Below are 18,357 nucleotides of genomic sequence, written 5' to 3'. Positions count from 1 at the left end.
TTTTAGCTTATTATAGAACCTAACTAACTTAAAGATATTGTTTTAAAATTACTGGTCGCGTTTTTTTTTAAACATTTATTTACAACATTTAAAGTTAAGTGCGAAAAGTCAAAAAACACAGAAATTAAAAGAATTACCGACACTAAGCTAACTTAAAGAAATTGTTTATTTTATCTGTCCTGTTGAATTAATTTAAATTAATAACACACCAATTATTGATCATAAAACATTTGAAAGGGCTGTTATATTACGAACAGCATTTAAAAGTGTAAAAAATTTCTTGTTCAGCCTAACGTCATGTCAATTTAGAAATCACCACGTAAAAAAATGACATTGAAAGATTAAAAGCACATTAATACGAAAGATTTAAAACTGTTTTTACAAGCGTGCAATGTATGTATAGTTTTTTTATCATCGAATTTATTACACAGTAAACTTATGGCCAAGCACAATGTACCAAGCCAAAAACCATTGCACCTAATTTCCCAAGTTGCCAATTTATTTTCATTATTTACATTAAGCAAAAAGACAGTTGTTTTTACAAATATTTTAGGTCTCTTTAATCGTTCTAAACTGAATACACTACAGATAGAAAATTTACATACAGAACATCCAATTTTTTTTTCTATTTTTTATGTGGAAATTATATTCTGCTTGATGTTTAATTATGAGTGTTCTGATTTAAAAGTAAGGGTAGACTTAGTTACCAAAAACCTCTTGGGAAGCATATGTCATATAGAGAAAACCGTCAGGGTCGTGCTCATGTTGGTAAACTTCCGCAATGGAAGAACACACGCTCACCATACTCCGTTGGTTTACAAGAAGGAAGAAGGCTTGGCTAGGACTGAGTTGAAGCCTCCTCCTAAATATTATTATAGAGGTAATAAAATGGAATCAGGACAATCTAAATGGTTTTCAGTAAAAAGGGTATGCAGTCTTCCAATAAAAGAGTAGGTATTCATGTAAGTTGAACTTAACAACATATGTTTCACTATAGACCAACAGCATTTAAATACTCAGATATAACTTTGTCATTTTTGCAAACAAGATAAAGCATGAATTGGTGAGGATTTAGTTACCTTATAATACGAACTAGATCACTCATTGAGACATGGTCAGGGACGAGAAACTTGGTTTTGTCGAGGATAGGAAGTTGTTTTTCACCCTGATATCTCTCAATAATTACCTTAAAATAAAACAAGTTAAAATTTTTGATCGGTTTTTGTTTTATGAGCATGTAAGTTTTAAAATTGATTTTAACCTACTGGGATTTTGTTTGGGTGTTCTTCTCGAATTTCGGTCACGTCCTTGCATCTGTCCTCTAAAATTAAATAATAAAATTCTAAAATATACCTAGAAATATTGAGTTAACAGTCTACTATTTATAAATATAATTTAAAAGTCTGTTTGCTGTATGTTATGAACACTTGTAAATTGAGGTCACTCTGTACTTGGTGATATACTTAGGTGTTACTGTTACTGTTATTGCTTATTACCTAGACCAACATACAATAACATATTTATAAAGGGTAAGAATTTGAAATAATTACCAAACGATCTTCGTTGTTTGAAGGTCTTTTCCCCGGTCATTTTTTTAATTTTTACTTTTAATATTCACACAAAAGTTCACAAACTTCTTGATTAAAACACACGTTAATGTTTAACTATCACAGATTACGAACAAGTTTAGTTTTTACTGCAAAAAATAGTTATTTACTGTCAGATTGTTAAACTTTATTGCGATTAGAAAATCCTTTTCTGTTAGCTTATAAAGCGATTTTTAACTTGAATTTCTTCGCGTAAAAGCTATTCAAAATGAAGCTAAATGTGTCTTTTGTTAAAACAATCCCTTATTGACGTTAAATAATGCTTAACTTCCGTAATTTTCTTCTATAAGTTGACGTAAAAGCTGACGCTAAGAAAATCTCTTTGTTTACTAACACAGCTGATCATAAATAACATCACGTGATTCGTCATAAAGTCATTAAACCCTTTTGTTAGGTGTTTCTTAATATGCTGTTATATCCGTTTAAAGTAACTTTAATTTGTATTTCGAATATTAATAACTTTTTTAGTATTTTTTTTATAAATTCTTGGTTTTATAACCCAGAAACCGTTTTTTAAAACATGTATTTGATTTTTGTAAAGAGGATAAACAAAAAGTAAGTTATGTTTATTTTAAATTTAGCCTCCTCGTGGTTTCTAGCATCAGCAATTTTTATACTTTTTAGGCTTAGTACAGCATTAATAACTTAATTTTAAACATATCTCTAGCCCAACAGATCTTGTCAATCATTATGATAATTTATTTCGATTACCCTTTTTAAAAAAGTTAATAATTGTATGCACTTCGAACCTAAAAATGATTTGTTCAATCGATATCTAAAAGTATGTTAATGGTCTTTTTTAATGTGCAGATCATATTGTGAACAGAATTGTGAATTTCTAGAAGTGATTGCCTTTTTAAGTTTTCGAAACTGAAGATTCAAAATCGTAAGTAAATGTTGTTTTTTTTCTTGTAAGGCTGTGTTCTCATATATAAGTTTATTGTATATTGAAAACAATGGCTATAGTTCAGCCTTACACAGTAACTTTGTTACTGGGCAAATATTATGTCACCTTTTTACAAAGCCTTGTCTCGCCGATTGTTGAAAAAAAACATTTTAAATTCGTTAAAAGGCTTTTTATTAGGTCACAATAAAACAATTGTCAAAAATAACTTATATTTGCTAAAAAAAAAAGCAAAACAATATACAGAAAAAAGCAAACAAAATGTGTTAACAGAAGCGTCGACAAAATAATTATGACTTGCGGAAAAATTAAATTGTTCAGATGTCTTGAATGGCTTTAGTCTATACAAACTTAGTTGTATATTTTTAAAGCTAAATTTATTGCCAATATGATATATTAAATTTGAAAGAATAATTAGCTAGCTATAAGTTACATATGCAAATTTTTCTTTTACTAAAAGCATATTTGTTACAGTTTTAAATTAATAAGATAAAATGTGTACCACCATGCCTTGTCTAAAAATAAATACAAATTGAATAATAATTTTAGTATAAGTTAAGTTAGGGTGCCCTAAACAATTGTAAAAAAATAAATTTGCAATTGAAAGAAAACTAGAAAACGAAATGACGATAAAGTAGAAAGAACAAAAAAAAAACTATTTCAACCATAGCGTGAGCAACAAATATAAAAGTGCAAGTAGTTAAAGGAATAATAAATACTTTAAATATGGAACTAAAGACCATATTAAGAAAGAAAAAATATGAAATTAGGGTAAAGAGAGTATCAACGGTTAGTAAAAGTGGAATTAGCTTACTAAAAAAATAAAATTTTTTGTTAGAGATTTTATTTTTTAGATGATAGGCCTATGTATTTTTTTCTGATAAAAACATGCAACGTTAGTTTTATTTTGCTCCTTTTTACTTAGTTCAAGTTAGTAAAGCCATTTCCCAGTAAACTAATAAAATCCTATTTTAAAAATACTCCAGTGCCATTTCTTTTTTTAAATGGTTGCGAAAAGTATAAAACCTTGTTTTATTATATTTTCTTCAAAGCCACTTGGCCTATAATTGCCACATAATACATTGTCAACCTGTTGTGTGATTTTGAACCCAACTTTAAGCTTGTGCTCCACCAAAACCAGGATAAAAACCGAAATTTAGCTAGAATGGGCTTCAGATTAGCTTTAAGCTAAGTTAAACAGGTTCTACAACTTTATTTTCATTACAACAGGCTTCAATCCATTGGATTCTTTAGGACTGTAGAAAAAAAAAAATATTAAATGCAAAGTTAAAGTCATAAAATAGGCTTTTAAATTATTAGCAAAACAGATAAAGTATGGAGCAATACTACTGCAGTTAGACATTAAAAAATAAAGTTTTAACAAACCTATCCAATGCTGATGAGGTTGAATGGTGAGATTTTTTAGCAGGTTGTTCGTGAACAAAATTTCGACAAGATGATAACTTTGATTCAAGGGTCTAAAAATAAAAAAAGCTTTTATAAAGCAAGTACATTAGGAATGTCATTCAAATGACAATAAAGGCAGAAAAGTATTTGATCTATATATAGAAGTTGTTGTTTATTGACAGTTACGCCATTGAACATTTTTTTATTATTTGTTGATTCAAAGTCTCGATTTATATAGTTAATAAATAACATGCTAAACAATTTCAGATTTACACACATTGCACAATTTAACTTTCATTGGTACATGAATACACACGCATGATTTAACATCACACCACCTTCCATTAATCAACTTTATATTTAAAAACCCAGGCCTCATGCATTGAACTACTTACTCGTTTATTAATTATTTTACTTTTTGGACTCAAGTCAAATGTAAACTGAGGTGGCTGAAGAGGGAACTAAATTATCATGAGAATAGGTTTGTTTCGTGAAATTAAAATTGACAAAAAACTTAATGTTTAGTATACAGTTTCCTGTTGAATTAATGATGTAATGTATTTACATTTAAATGTTTTACATAACATTTACATCATATTTACGTGCATGACACCTTGGCAATTAAATATAATTTAACATGTGTAGTTAAAAAATACAATCAATCATTCCATTGAAATTAAATAATTTAAAAAAAAAATTGCCATGAATTAAGGTTGCAATATCATTTTATATATAACAAATTATCAAATTTAAATTTTAAATTCTTTCTACTTACCGTTACTTTTCTTAATAAATCGCCGACAATACTTAAAGCTGACATTCTCGCTGATGATGTTAGTGGAGTTCTATCTCCATTAAAATGTAAACCTAATAATATTATGGTTTAAGGGTTAGATATACAATACAAACGGGTTTTTATGAAATGATAGCTTTAGTGATAAAATAAGAATATGCAGTAAACAAATGGTAGGTTTAATCTTGTCAGATTTTCTTACATTTTTGAGGTCCTTTTGGAGTTTCAGGTAAAATAGAATGTAGTGGTTGCATCGGCGAATGAACTCCATTTAAAAGTTTTTTATTCGTGCCAAGACTTGGTGTAGGGCTTACCTGCAATAAAATAACAATAGGTGTGAACCTTAAGCTTGTTAATTATAGGTACAATAAAACAATTAATGCTAAAACACCCAAACGTTTATTGGTAATAAATTTACTTTTAAATCTAGTTTATTTTACAGAGTTTAATTTTTAATGATTGTTTGTTGATAATTTTAAGCAGATTTTTGATGTATTATACAGGTTGTAGTATGTAATTAATTGAATGGAATTTTAATTATCGCCTTGACCTTCCTACACACATCTCTTTAACAAGTTAATCTAGCCATAGGTAGCAGGTCAAGGTGGCTAAAGCTAGATTTGGCATTTAAATTTAAATTATGTCTGGACCAATGCATTTTTAATATTTAAAATAAAAAATATGTTAAATAATTTAAATGTTAAAAACGTGAACAAACCATTTGGGTTTACACATGTTTTAGTTATATAGTGAAACTATGTTTACCTGTTACATCAGCACTGTATTTATTTATAAAAATGTCCCTAGAGATACCAGTTAACCACTGGTAAAAGTCAAACAACAACGTAATAACAAGTATATACCGTGTTATGATTTTTGGTTTCACTTTTTAACGGGGTTTCTTGTTTGTTTTCGTGCGCTCTACCTGATTCTGAAACTCTCCGTTGCCTGACAGATAATTCATGATGAAGGTCTAAAAAATGAATTTACAAATGTTCAGACTTAAACATTTCAAAAATACAGAATTTACAAATCTTTATGAAAGCATGTTTAAATACCACTGTACTAATATTTCTGTGTATAACTATAGCACAACTGCACAAGTGCGAATACTGATTAAAGGTGTTAATTTGAAGGGGGTATTATACATAGTAATAAACGTTTACCCCTCGCTTCATCACGCAGTCGTTGAACGGTAATTGAAAGTTCAGATTTTTCATCTAATTCAGATTCTAGGAACGCATTTCTTTCTAATGCTTGATTTAACCGGTGTTCAAAATCGTTTAAAGATACAAGAATAACTCTGTGAAAAATGGGTTTAAATTAAAGATATCTGGAGTTGTTGTTTTAACAATTGAAATTTTTATTTGTTTTTCATCTATTTAAACCCAGATATTTTTAAGTTGTATATTTAGCATTGTTTTAAATACCTATTTGTTCTTTCTAAGTCGTCATTTTGTTGTTCAAGGACTCTCACGTCTTTCGAATACTCCGAATTCGCGACTGTTAGTTTTGTGATTTGGTCTTGAAGTTCGTTAACTTGCCGAAAACTTTCTTCTTGCAATTTCTCATAACGTTCCTGCATAAAAAAATTACTTAAATTTTTAGGATTTTGGTAACTAGTTTTAACATATGGTGTTGACCAGTTGTTATTACTTTTAAATCCTGCTTAAATTATTCATGGGCAGCATAGTATTGTTTAGGTTATTTAAATTAAATTTTCAACCTTTAAATTTTCACATTCAAATGTTAGAGAGTTATTTTGTTGTTTCAGTTCTTTTAATTGTTTCTCGTTCTGTAATAATTGCGCTTCCAATTCTTTTTCTATTTCTTCACTACACTCTCGAAATTCTTGCAATTCATCTTGTACGTCTACAACCCTGGAAAAGAATAAAAAAGTTTGTAAAAGTATTTAATAATATTTAAAAAAGAAAATTTATGTTCAGATTTTTTTAACAAAAATTAAAAAACTTACACTTCACGAAGTCTTATTGATTCTTCCTTCCAGTATTTAATTTCATCTTCCTGACTTACAAACGATGTAGGATCATCAGACGTTGCCATTTTATTTAAAACCCGTCCAATGCTTTGCTCTTTAAAATCAAAGAATTACGATCTGTTTTTATTTAAACACTTTTAGCAGTCAAACAGTGAAAAAAGACAAAGTTACGCCTAGATATTGCTTGATAAGTAAGAAACAATATTAAACAATATACGCAGATATAAAAAACGAAAGGGCATATAAAAGAAGTAATATAAAAATGCGTTTAAAAATCATACAAAACTGTCTGCCTTTTCATACCATAAACACCATTGTAGTGACGTCATTTTTTTGTTGTCAATCATGAATGGTGACGTAATTATTTCTCGAAAACCCGTCACTCTTTAAAAACTTGCCAGAGTGTGACATTGTTTAATAAATACTTTTTTAAGTAAATAAAAGTTTTGTAATAAACAAAAATAATTAGATTAACAAATAAACGTGTAAAATAATCGATTATTAAAAAATAAACAATTTAATTATTTTCACTTATCCTCGATGTGGAAAGGACTGTACCGTTTACAGCACAATGTATGGTCCCGGGGTAATTTTTGTTACAACGTAGTCTGCTAGTCCTAGGTTCTATTGCCACTTTAAACTTATATCTATCCGATCAGGCAACCCGTAATAAAAAAAATTTAAATTTTTTTAAGGTAAATTATCCCGGTTTTTACCAGGGTATTTCCCTGGTAATAACCAACTGCCATAGGGGCGTGATCTTTTGTTCTTACTATTTTTAACCAAGTTATTACTAGTAGTGTTTTTTAAATGTTTTTTTTGTGTTTAGATAATATTAAGCAGTTTTATATTTAACTTTTACCTAATGTACATGAACCAGATTTTCTTATTTCAACCACGGAAACAGCATGAACGAATTAAAAAACTGCAAAAGTAAAGTAAAAGTGAGTAAACAGGTAAATGTTGAGCTAAAAAAGGTAAAAATGGCCAGTTTTGGGCTAATGTTTACAAAAGTTTTATACTGGGTGACAACATCAAATTAGAAGGCTATCATATTGATACATCAGTTGATGAAGTTGTGTTTGACTTAAAATTTAATTAGAATTGTTTATGTGGCTACTATGTGACAAGGTAGTTAGTACCCCTTAATTTTTATACATATTTTAATGTTAAGTTTTATAGGTAAAAGCTACAGTAGTGTAGTGAGGTAGTAATTAGTCTTTTCTTATTTACAGATTATACTAGTAAAGAATAGATTAATAAGATAAGTCTAATGGTTTTCACTATCTCTAGTTATTCTTGTTTTGTTTTAGAAACCTGATACTTCATTTCAATATGCATCTAATCAAAAAAATGAAAACAGTTTTAGAGGAGGATTTTCATCTTACTATACCCCCATTTCAAGAATTATCCTATGGGAAAAACCTTATCACCCGGGAGTTATCATTCTAACAACTTCTTTTTTATTTTTGTAAGCACCCACTACTTAATAATATATTTATCAAAGCTTTTTAAAACAAATTTAAACATTTTTCAACGATTTTATTTTTTTTTTTAGGCCTTGCTTTACATTAGATCTACCAATTGTATTCGGAATTTCTGTGTTTTTTCTTTCGTATAAAGTCTTAGATTGTGTGTTGTACATACTAACACGAGTAACTACATCGTAAGTTAAAAAAACACATCAAGCATTACGGCAGATTTTTTTTTGAATTAGTAAAAGAGCCGTTTTTTTCTAAAGAAAATTTTCCTTTTTAGGCCAAAAACAAACAAAAGAAAATCAGAAAAATCAAATAATCATTTGCATGAAATTTTCTTAAGTTTGTTTAAATTGTTTAATCAACTACAAACTTTGAAGTTTAATGATCCTTGTCGTTATTATTTGACTATAACAATACCACTTTTTGTGTATAGTTACATATCCTACAAGGTAAACAACTGGATAGTTATCTACATAACTGGTAAGCTATAATTAAAACATTTCCTTATATTAGTAAATTTATAACATTAAACAAATTATTTTTTCTGTCTTTTTAGTCCTATTAGTTTTAGCCCTACCGGGATTGATAAACAGAAAGTGGATAAATTTAAAACAGCACCAAAATGAAACGAATGGAAAAAAAATTTAGTGTACATAGCATATGGCATATTTTTCTATATAAAAACTGATTATTAATACTTTTAAGGCGATTACATTTTAAATATTGTAAATTTTGTGCATTTTTTATTTTTAATGGCAAATCAGTATAGTTAACATAAAGGTAGTAAATCTATTTAAAAGTGGAACACAGTAAAACATGCTGCTACATAAACTGGAAACAATGCTTTTAAAAATCTTTAAAAAATGAAGAAGATTTGGTCATGATACAACACAATGCTTACTAGAAAAGGTAAAACTTTAAAAAAAACATATACATTTCATAATACTTAAATCTAAAATACAGAGATAATTACAGTTTATAACGAGTAAAAGTGTTTATAAACACCATAGTAATGTGAAAATGCTCCACATGCTACAAATAGATGCCAGATTGCATGTGCGAAAGGAATAATGCCGTCGCATTTAAAAACTAGAACACCAGACAGGTAAAAAGCTCCCCCCAAGACGAGCTCAAATGTTCCTGACCTTAAAAAAAATTAAATGGTAATAAAACATTAAGAAAAAAAATCAATACCATATCTAAGGTCCTTTCCATTAATTGACAAGAAAAAATGTAATTTCTTTTGGGTTTTACACATTTTTTTTTGTATATATCTTTATCCTTGATGTGGGAAAGTCGATTGCGCGACTTAAACATAGAGTAACATCAGTTACTCCGACCCAGTCCCAAGTTACCTGTGGCAGTTTGGGATATTATATAGATTATAATTGCCAGATAACTATGCTGCTGATTAAGTGCTGGCCCAGCAAGAGTTCACGCCGTTTATAGCGCCTTACTCAAAGGCGCTACAGCATGAGAGCAGTGGGGATTGAACCCACGACCTCATTAGTGGTGTAGCAAGTGTGCTTAACACAACACCATGCTGTCGGTTGAACTTACATTGGAGCTGTTTCAGTGGAGTGATATATAACCAAAAGCAAGCCTGGTATAAGCCCGAGAAATACATACAACAGAGTGTCTAACAACTTGTATTTTTCCAAGAAGGCAAATGTATATGAGACACCCAGGAATGCACCAATCCACATGGCCCATCTAAATTAAAACAAAACCACTCTTAATGTTATACTTTATTATTACTCTACCAGTCATAATAAAAAAAACATACTGTAGCCAAACAATTTCATCATTGAGTTGATGCAACATAAGCCAAGGTGTATATGAACCAGCAATAAAGAAGTAGATAGTTGAACGATCACAAACATGAAAAGCTTTGTTTAAAGAAGGTCGAATTACGCTACATCCTGCATGGATTTCCTGCCATTCAAAAAATAACAAAATCATTTAAGGAATATCCTGATATTACGCATATGTGCAGGTGGATAAAAATATTATTTTAAACATATGGTTCTATTATATTGCTTACTAATAATTTATTCAACTGTAGCTTCTATAATACACACCTTTTGCCATTTACTTTGTGTCCATGCTATCCAATGAAACAAAGATGATATTAGAAACAAACTGACTATGGCAATCCCATATGCTCTAGAACAAAATTCATATTCTGAATGTGTAGGATGGGTTAGATTAGTAAATGCATTGCATTTCATTAAACTACCATCCGCTGTACAAAAGTCAGCAATATTCCTAAAAATCAATTTTTAATGACAATATTGCACTAACGAATAAATTGTACTGACATTTTAAACTTGCCATTATTCAGTTAGTATACTAATGCACTTACCCGTTGCGAGTGATTTGGCTCGATTTCCAAACCAGTAATTCGCAAGCAAGAATGCCAGGTATGATCATAACCGCGTGGGATGCAGTGTTAGCGTGGTGTTCATATTCAGTTGGTAAGTACATAAAATTTGGACGAGCTCTTGGGTTCATAAGCTTAAACTTTCGACAAGTTTTGGCAAAGTCAATTAACGAATATTTCGTATCCATGATTGCAGCGGTTAACTGTCAACTGTACAGGTCCGTTACATGCTGGTAAGTATCCTAATTACCTAAAGCTGCCAACAAGTCTTTATTAAGACGAATAAGTTGCGCAATTTGTAAATATTTAATTAAAACTTTCATATAACAGCGTTTGGACTTTTGGCCTTCGAATTACCAGGGGATTAACCTAAACCAAATATCGTAACGTAAACAATGTGACGTGATTAATTATTTTATGTTTATTAAGTTTATTATTTATTTAAAACACATTTTTTAATGATTAATAATCTTTTTTTAAAAACGATTCTATTTTTAAAATTAATAAAATTTTATAAGTTTTTGAAATATTACGACATCCGGGTGTGGATATTTAAGTGTCACCTCATCTCGTGGTGCGCATGATAGTTGCCTTTCGGGAAATTCAAATTTTATTTTGTAAATTCTGCAAAATTTGGAAATAAAAAACTATACACAACTGCAAGAATTTGAGCTTTTTAAGGACTAATCAAGCGAGAAGCCATGTACAAAGTAAGTAGGATGTATATTGTTCGTATAAAATGTTTAACAACTAAACCGTTTTTCGCTAATTCCCGCCATTTGTTGTACCGTTTAAATTTTAATTTCTAACAAAGTTTTGATATTTGAGTTATAAAAACACTTTAAGGAACCATTTTGCTTAGTGCCTTATACCTAAAAGCCTATTTAAGGTTGCATAGTACAATAATATTTTATAAGTAAGGTTACTGGTTTAAAACCCTCTTTTTAGCTTTTACTGCACATAAAATACAAATTATTATTATTTTTTTGTATATATATATCTTTATCCTCGATGTGGGAAAATCGAATACACGACTTAAACATAGAGTAACATAAGTTACTCCAACCCAGTCTCAAGTTGCCTGTGGCAGTTTGGGATATTATAGATTATAATTGCCCAATAATTATGCTGCTGATTGAGTGCTGGCTCAGCAGGAGCTCCTACCGTTTGTAGCGCCTTACTCGAGGGTGCTACAGCATGAGATAAATGGGGATTAAACCCACGACCTTATGTGTGGTGTAACAAGTGTTCTTACCACTACACCACGCTGCCGGTCATTTTAACATTTTTAGCTAAAAAAAGCATGGAGTTAGGTGACCAATTTTTTAAGTCTTGTTAAAGTTGTTTTACCTTATTCAAAATATTTCTTAATGCTAAATTTCACCATTCAAAACAAAACCTTTTGTTAAATTTAATTTTAAACTCGTAGCATTAAACTAAATTATTCTTAAACCATTGTGTGATACGTTACCATTAGTTAATACTAAGGATGGGCCAATCGAGTACTCGGCCCGAGTATTAGGAGTATTTTAATACTCGTGCTCGTCGAGCATTTTTTAGTACTCGGACGCCGAGTAATAATTTGTCATTTAAGATCGTATACGATTTACTAAACATAAAAAAACACAAGGTTTGTCTTTTTCTAATAAATTATAATCTACTCTCAATTATATCACGTTATTTAAGCAACGATTGCGCAACAAATACACTTTTTACGTAGTAAAATTTTACGCATAATGAATTTAAGACTTTTACGTTTTCGTTTGGACTTAAAATGATATTGCTATCAGTGGTAAGTAGTTTTGCCACTGTTAAATTTTTTTTTTTTTTTGTTAAACTTTTAGCAAGCGAAGAGCAGAATGTTACAACTTGTGATTTGATATGAAATATGATTCTTTTTAAACCTGAACATAGATTGAACATTGAGCAAGTAGTCTGTCATCTGGTCGGCAAAAAAGAAAATCGAATTGTACAAGGTTTTATTTTATAAATACATTTTGAGTATTGCGTTTAAACATATCTTAAGCTTTTTATATTTTGATTTAAATTTACGTATAAACACAATATTGATTTTCACATAAGTTCAGCATTGCAAAGTCTAAATGAGCACAACTTGGCGAGAATGTTAATTACTTTAACACTAGACTTTTGTCCTATACAAGTTCGGGTACGACGAGGTTTTAAATATCGCTTAACGATCGACAAACAGAAGTTGTAACAAACGTCCTGTCGCCAAATGTGGAAATGTCAACGAACTAATGAAAGTCATCAGAAACAAGGTAAAGTTTGTTACATTGTACAAAACTTTTCAAACTATTTCCTGTTCTACGAGCATATCTGATGTTTAATAAACTTTTCTTATGTGAGCAATATTTTAGTAACGGAATTTCGATAACCGTGGTTTACATCAAAAAGTTAAAAATTGAAAAAAGTTTGGTAACAGAATTTTGCCAATAAATTAGATAAAAAAAATTGGTTAATACTTAATCCCAATTCATCTGAATTTTATAAAAATTAACTAAAATTAAACATGTGTAAATAATTATTCTTATTAAAACCAAAAAATATTTATATATTGGCAAGGAAACTTAAAAAAAAAACTGGTAACGGAATTACACTTTAAGTAACAGAATCCCACTGCCAATTTTGGCATGTAACTTTAGTCTTAAATTAACTTAATTTAAGTAAAATTAAAAAAATAGTTTCAGAATCTGTTAAAATAAGAAACAAACCCAACTATAATTTTAAAAAAAAAAATCTTGGTAACAGAATTACAAAACTAAAAACTATTAGATATTTTTTGAAATAAACTATTAAACCAAAAAAAAAAACTATTTTCAAAAACTGTACCTACCATTTTAACAAAAACTATAAACATGACTGCAAAAACAAAATTAATAAGCAAAGTTAACATGTTTAAAATTCTTAATTAGTAATAAAATTAATGTCACAGAAACAATTTGTTAGACCTTAATTAAAATGGGTATTATGCATAAACAACATGTCTAGTGGGTAAATTAGCTTAAAATATTGTGTAAATATGCCAAATATCAGTTAAAAATCAACTTGTTAGCTATGAATATTTTTTTTTTTTTTTTTAGCAATTTATGAGGCACAATTTGACAAAAGTTAACAGGTTCGATAATAATTTTTAATGTTTCCTTAAAAGTAAAATTTTTAAAATTATTTTCTTTAAAATTATTACGCACCACAAATAGTAAGATATTTATTTATAAGATGTAGGAGCAAATGTGCAATTGTCTGTGGGGTCCCCCCCCTAACAATTTAAACTAATGTCTTATGACTTTAGCTTAAAACGGACGTGTTACATTACATTTGATATTGTGATATGGTAAAAATGCAGTAATTCCTAACATTTATTAACTTAGATTTAATAAAATTTTAGATAACGAAATTATCAACAGAAGAACAATTTGACAAAAGTTAACAGGTTTGATAATAATTTTTAAAGTTTCCTTAAAAGTTAAATTTTTAAAATTATTACGCACCACAAATAGTAAGATACTTATTTATAAGATGTAAAAGCAAATGTGCAATTATCTGTGGGGTCCACCCCCCAACAATTTAAACTAATGTCTTATGACTTTAGCTTGAAGGGGACTTGTCATATTACATTTAATAATATGATATGGTAATAATTTTTAAAATTTCCTTAAAAGTTAAATTTTTAAAATTATTTTCTTTAAAATTATTACGCACCACAAATAGTAAGATATTTATTTATAAGATGTAAGAGCAAATGTGCAATTATCTGTGGGGTCTCCACCCTAACAAAATATACTAATGTCTAATGGCTTTAGCTTAAAATGGAGGTGTTATATTACATTTGATATTGTGATATGGTAAAAATGCAGTAATTTCTAACATTTATTAACTTAGATTAAAAAAATTGAGATAACGAACTTATATCAACAGAGGCACAATTTGACATAAGTTAACAGGTTCAATAATAATTTTTAAAGTTTCCATAAAAGTAAAATTTTTAAAATTATTTTCTTTAAAATTATTACGCACCACAAATAGTAAGATACTTATTTATAAGATGTAAAAGCAAATGTGTAATTATCTGTGGGGTACCCCCCCAACAATTTAAACTAATGTCTTATGACTTTAGCTTGAAGGGGACTTGTCATATTAAATTTAATAATATGATATGGTAATAATTTTTAAAATTTCCTTAAAAGTTAAATTTTTAAAATTATTTTCTTTAAAATTATTACGCACCACAAATAGTAAGATATTTGTTTATAAGATGTAAGAGCAAATGTGCAATTATCTGTGGGGTCCACCCCCCCAACAATTTAAGCTAATGTGATATGGCTTTAGCTTGAATGGGACGTGTTATATTACATTTAATAATATGATATGGTAATAATTTTTAATGTTTCCTTAAAAGTTAAATTTTTAAAATTATTTTCTTTAAAATTATTACACACCACAAATAGTAAGATATTTGTTTATAAGATGTAAGAGCAAATGTGCAATTATATGTGGGGTCCCCCCCCACCAACAATTTAAACTAATGTCTTATGACTTTAGCTTAAAATGGATGAGTTATATTACATTTAATAATATGATATGGTAATAATTTTTAAAATTTCCTTAAAAGTTAAATTTTTTAAATTATTTTCTTTAAAATTATTACGCACCACAAATAGTAAGATACTTATTTATAAGATGTAAAAGCAAATGTGTAATTATCTGTGGGGTCCTACCCCCAACAATTTAAGCTAATGTGTTATGGTTTTAGCTTGAATGGGACGTGTTATATTAAATTTAATAATATGATATGGTAATAATTTTTAATGTTTCCTTAAAAGTTAAATTTTTAAAATTATTTTCTTTAAAATTATTACGCACCACAAATAGTAAGATATTTGTTTATAAGATGTAAAAGCAAATGTGTAATTATCTGTGGGGTCCCCCAACCCCAACAATTTATACTAATGTCTTTTAAAATGGACGAGTTACATTACATTTGATATTGTGATATGGTAAAAATGCGGTAATTTTTAACATTTATTAACTTAGATTAAAAAAATTGAGATAACGGACTTATATCAACTGAGGCACAATTTGACATAAGTTAACAGGTTCGATAATAATTTTTAAAGTTTCCATAAAAGTAAAATTTTTAAAATTATTTTCTTTAAAATTATTACGCACCACAAATAGTAAGATACTTATTTATAAGATGTAAAAGCAAATGTGTAATTATCTGTGGGGTCCCCCCCTCCAACAATTTAAACTAATTTCTTATGACTTTAGCTTGCAGGAGACTTGTCATATTAAATTTAATAATATGATATGGTAATAATTTTTAAAATTTCCTTAAAAGTTAAATTTTTAAAATTATTTTCTTTAAAATTATTACGCACCACAAATAGTAAGATATTTGTTTATAAGATGTAAGAGCAAATGTGCAATTATCTGTGGGGTCCACCCCCCCAACAAATTAAGCTAATGTGTTATGGCTTTAGCTTGAATGACACGTGTTATTTTACATTTAATAATATGATATGGTAATAATTTTTAATGTTTCCTTAAAAGTTAAATTTTTAAAATTATTTTCTTTAAAATTATTACACACCACAAATAGTAAGATATTTGTTTATAAGATGTAAAAGCAAATGTGCAATTATCTGTGGGGTCCCTCCCCCACCAACAATTTAAACTAATGTCTTATGACTTTAGCTCAAAATGGACGAGTTACATTACATTTAATAATATGATATGGTAATAATTTTTAAAATTTCCTTAAAAGTAAAATTTTTTAAATTATTTTCTTTAAAATTATTACGCACCACAAATAGTAAGATACTTATTTATAAGATGTAAAAGCAAATGTGTAATTATCTGTGGGGTGCCCCGCAACATTTTAAACTAATGTCTTATGACTTTAGCTTGAAGGGGACTTGTCATATTAAATTTAATAATATGATATGGTAATAATTTTTAAAATTTCCTTAAAAGTTAAATTTTTAAAATTATTTTCTTTAAAATTATTACGCACCACAAATAGTAAGATATTTGTTTATAAGATGTAAGAGCAAATGTGCAATTATCTGTGGGGTCCACCCCCCAACAATTTAAGCTAATGTGTTATGGCTTTAGCTTGAATGGGACGTGTTATATTACATTTAATAATATGATATGGTAATAATTTTTAAAGTTTCCATAAAAGTAAAATTTTTAAAATTATTTTCTTTAAAATTATTACACACCACAAATAGTAAGATATTTGTTTATAAGATCTAAAAGCAAATGTGCATTTATCTGTGGGGTCACCCCCCCCCCCACCAACAATTTAAAATTATGTCTTACGACTTTAGCTTGAAATGGACAAGTTATATTACATTTAATAATATGATGTGGTAATAATTTTTAAAATTTCCTTAAAAGTTAAATTTTTTAAATTATTTTTTTTAAATTATTACGCACCACAAATAGTAAGATACTTATTTATAAGATGTAAAAGCAAATGTGTAATTATCTGTGGGGTCCCCTCCCAACAATTGAAGCTAATGTCTTATGGCTTTAGCTTGAATGGGACGTGTTATATTACATTTAATAATATGATATGGTGATAATTTTTAATGTTTCCTTAAAAGTTAAATTTTTAAAATTATTTTTTTTAAAATTGTTACGCACCACAAATAGTAAGATATTTGTTTATAAGATGTAAAAGCAAATGTGTAATTTTCTGTGGGGTCCCTCCCCCAACAATTTAAACTAATGTCTTATGACTTTAGCTTAAAATGGACGAGTTATAGTACATTTGATATTGTGATATGGTAAAAATGCGGTAATTTCTAACATTTATTAACTTAGATTAAAAAAATTGAGATAACGAACTTATATCAACAGAGGCACAATTTGTCATAAGTTAACAGCATAGGTGGGCACAGTTAAACGAAAAAGCAACTTCGTTAAATGGTTATTCGTTACACATAAAAGTAACTTCGATAACGTTTTTTCGGTAAATTAAACCAAGTGTAACGGAAGTTATCGTTAAACGTTAACGTTAAAATTTAATTAAAACAAACAAAGAAATTACCTTTTTTATAAAAAAGATTTAAAAAAAATAGTTTTTCTCTTAATCCATGTTTTAACTAGACGAAAATGGTTAAGAAGAAGTTTTTAAAACTGGCATAGGCCTAATGCCCAAATAACAGTGGCCGGATAGTAATTACTTACATCGTTTAAAAATTGCGACGATTAAACCCGATAAACGGCAATTTTAAACATATATATTCCTTATATTACTATGGATTTACTTGTAAAATATTGAGTTAACGGGCTTAATTTAACGGAAGCACAATTTAACGAAAGTTAACAGGTCCGATAACGATTTTTAAAATTAACTTAAAAGTTAAATTTTAACAAAAAAATTAACTTCGTTATTTAACGTTTAACGCATTAACGATTTGGTGCCCACCTTTGGTTAACAGGTTCGATAAAAATTTTTAAAGTTTCCATAAAAGTAAAATTTTTAAAATTATTTTCTTTAAAATTATTACGCACCACAAATAGTAAGATACTTATTTATAAGATGTAAAAGCAAATGTGCAATTATCTGTGGGGTCCACCCCCACCCAAAAATTTAAGCTAATGTGTTATGGCTTTAGCTTGAATCGGGGGTGTTATATTACATTTAATAATATGATATGGTAATAATTTTTAAAATTATTTTCTTTAAAATTATTACACACCACAAATAGTAAGATATTTGTTTATAAGATGTAAAAGCAAATGTGCAATT

The 18,357-nt window shown here is 28.4% G+C and overlaps 4 protein-coding genes across 6 annotated transcripts; 1 reads left to right on the top strand and 3 right to left on the bottom strand.

The window, feature by feature from the left end:
- Window positions 1-45: 45 nt before the first annotated feature.
- Window positions 46-1,757, bottom strand: LOC145760491 (microtubule-associated protein 1 light chain 3 alpha-like). Its single transcript, XM_082574393.1, has 4 exons — window positions 1,551-1,757; window positions 1,266-1,321; window positions 1,080-1,186; window positions 46-862 (listed from the first exon to the last, which is right to left on the bottom strand). Exons 1-4 carry the CDS (start codon window positions 1,588-1,590, stop codon window positions 700-702), a joined length of 366 nt encoding a protein of 121 aa, XP_082430519.1. The 5' UTR covers window positions 1,591-1,757; the 3' UTR covers window positions 46-699.
- A 940-nt stretch (window positions 1,758-2,697) lies between these two features.
- On the bottom strand, window positions 2,698-7,143 carry LOC145759115 (nuclear distribution protein nudE-like 1). 2 transcript variants are annotated; one of them, XM_082572868.1, is made up of 10 exons: window positions 6,687-7,143; window positions 6,438-6,591; window positions 6,142-6,290; window positions 5,878-6,014; window positions 5,575-5,684; window positions 4,914-5,025; window positions 4,694-4,785; window positions 4,314-4,379; window positions 3,898-3,989; window positions 2,698-3,767 (listed from the first exon to the last, which is right to left on the bottom strand). In XM_082572868.1, the coding sequence occupies exons 1-10, from the start codon at window positions 6,773-6,775 to the stop codon at window positions 3,716-3,718; spliced, it is 1,053 nt and encodes a 350-aa protein (XP_082428994.1). In that variant the 5' UTR covers window positions 6,776-7,143; the 3' UTR covers window positions 2,698-3,715. The 2 variants fall into 2 exon arrangements, with proteins under 2 accessions (XP_082428994.1, XP_082428995.1); XM_082572869.1 differs by lacking the exon at window positions 4,314-4,379 and having other exon boundaries at window positions 6,687-7,135.
- A 366-nt stretch (window positions 7,144-7,509) lies between these two features.
- On the top strand, window positions 7,510-8,950 carry LOC145758977 (ADP-ribosylation factor-like protein 6-interacting protein 1). Of its 2 annotated transcripts, none has more exons than XM_082572688.1 (5): window positions 7,510-7,654; window positions 8,024-8,181; window positions 8,269-8,376; window positions 8,469-8,671; window positions 8,748-8,950. In XM_082572688.1, the coding sequence occupies exons 1-5, from the start codon at window positions 7,619-7,621 to the stop codon at window positions 8,837-8,839; spliced, it is 597 nt and encodes a 198-aa protein (XP_082428814.1). In that variant the 5' UTR covers window positions 7,510-7,618; the 3' UTR covers window positions 8,840-8,950. The 2 variants fall into 2 exon arrangements, with proteins under 2 accessions (XP_082428814.1, XP_082428813.1); XM_082572687.1 differs by having other exon boundaries at window positions 7,510-7,666; window positions 8,748-8,949.
- LOC145758976 (monocyte to macrophage differentiation factor 2-like) lies at window positions 8,933-10,914 on the bottom strand. The gene is made up of 5 exons (XM_082572686.1): window positions 10,557-10,914; window positions 10,273-10,459; window positions 9,978-10,126; window positions 9,752-9,904; window positions 8,933-9,336 (listed from the first exon to the last, which is right to left on the bottom strand). Exons 1-5 carry the CDS (start codon window positions 10,760-10,762, stop codon window positions 9,168-9,170), a joined length of 864 nt encoding a protein of 287 aa, XP_082428812.1. The 5' UTR covers window positions 10,763-10,914; the 3' UTR covers window positions 8,933-9,167.
- Between the last annotated feature and the right edge of the window lie 7,443 nt (window positions 10,915-18,357).

Source organism: Corella eumyota, chromosome 7, assembly GCF_963082875.1.
Source record: "Corella eumyota chromosome 7, kaCorEumy4.1, whole genome shotgun sequence".
NCBI lineage: Eukaryota > Metazoa > Chordata > Ascidiacea > Phlebobranchia > Corellidae > Corella > Corella eumyota.
Note: the sequence above shows the minus strand (reverse complement) of the source record. Positions and strands in the feature narration are given on the sequence as shown.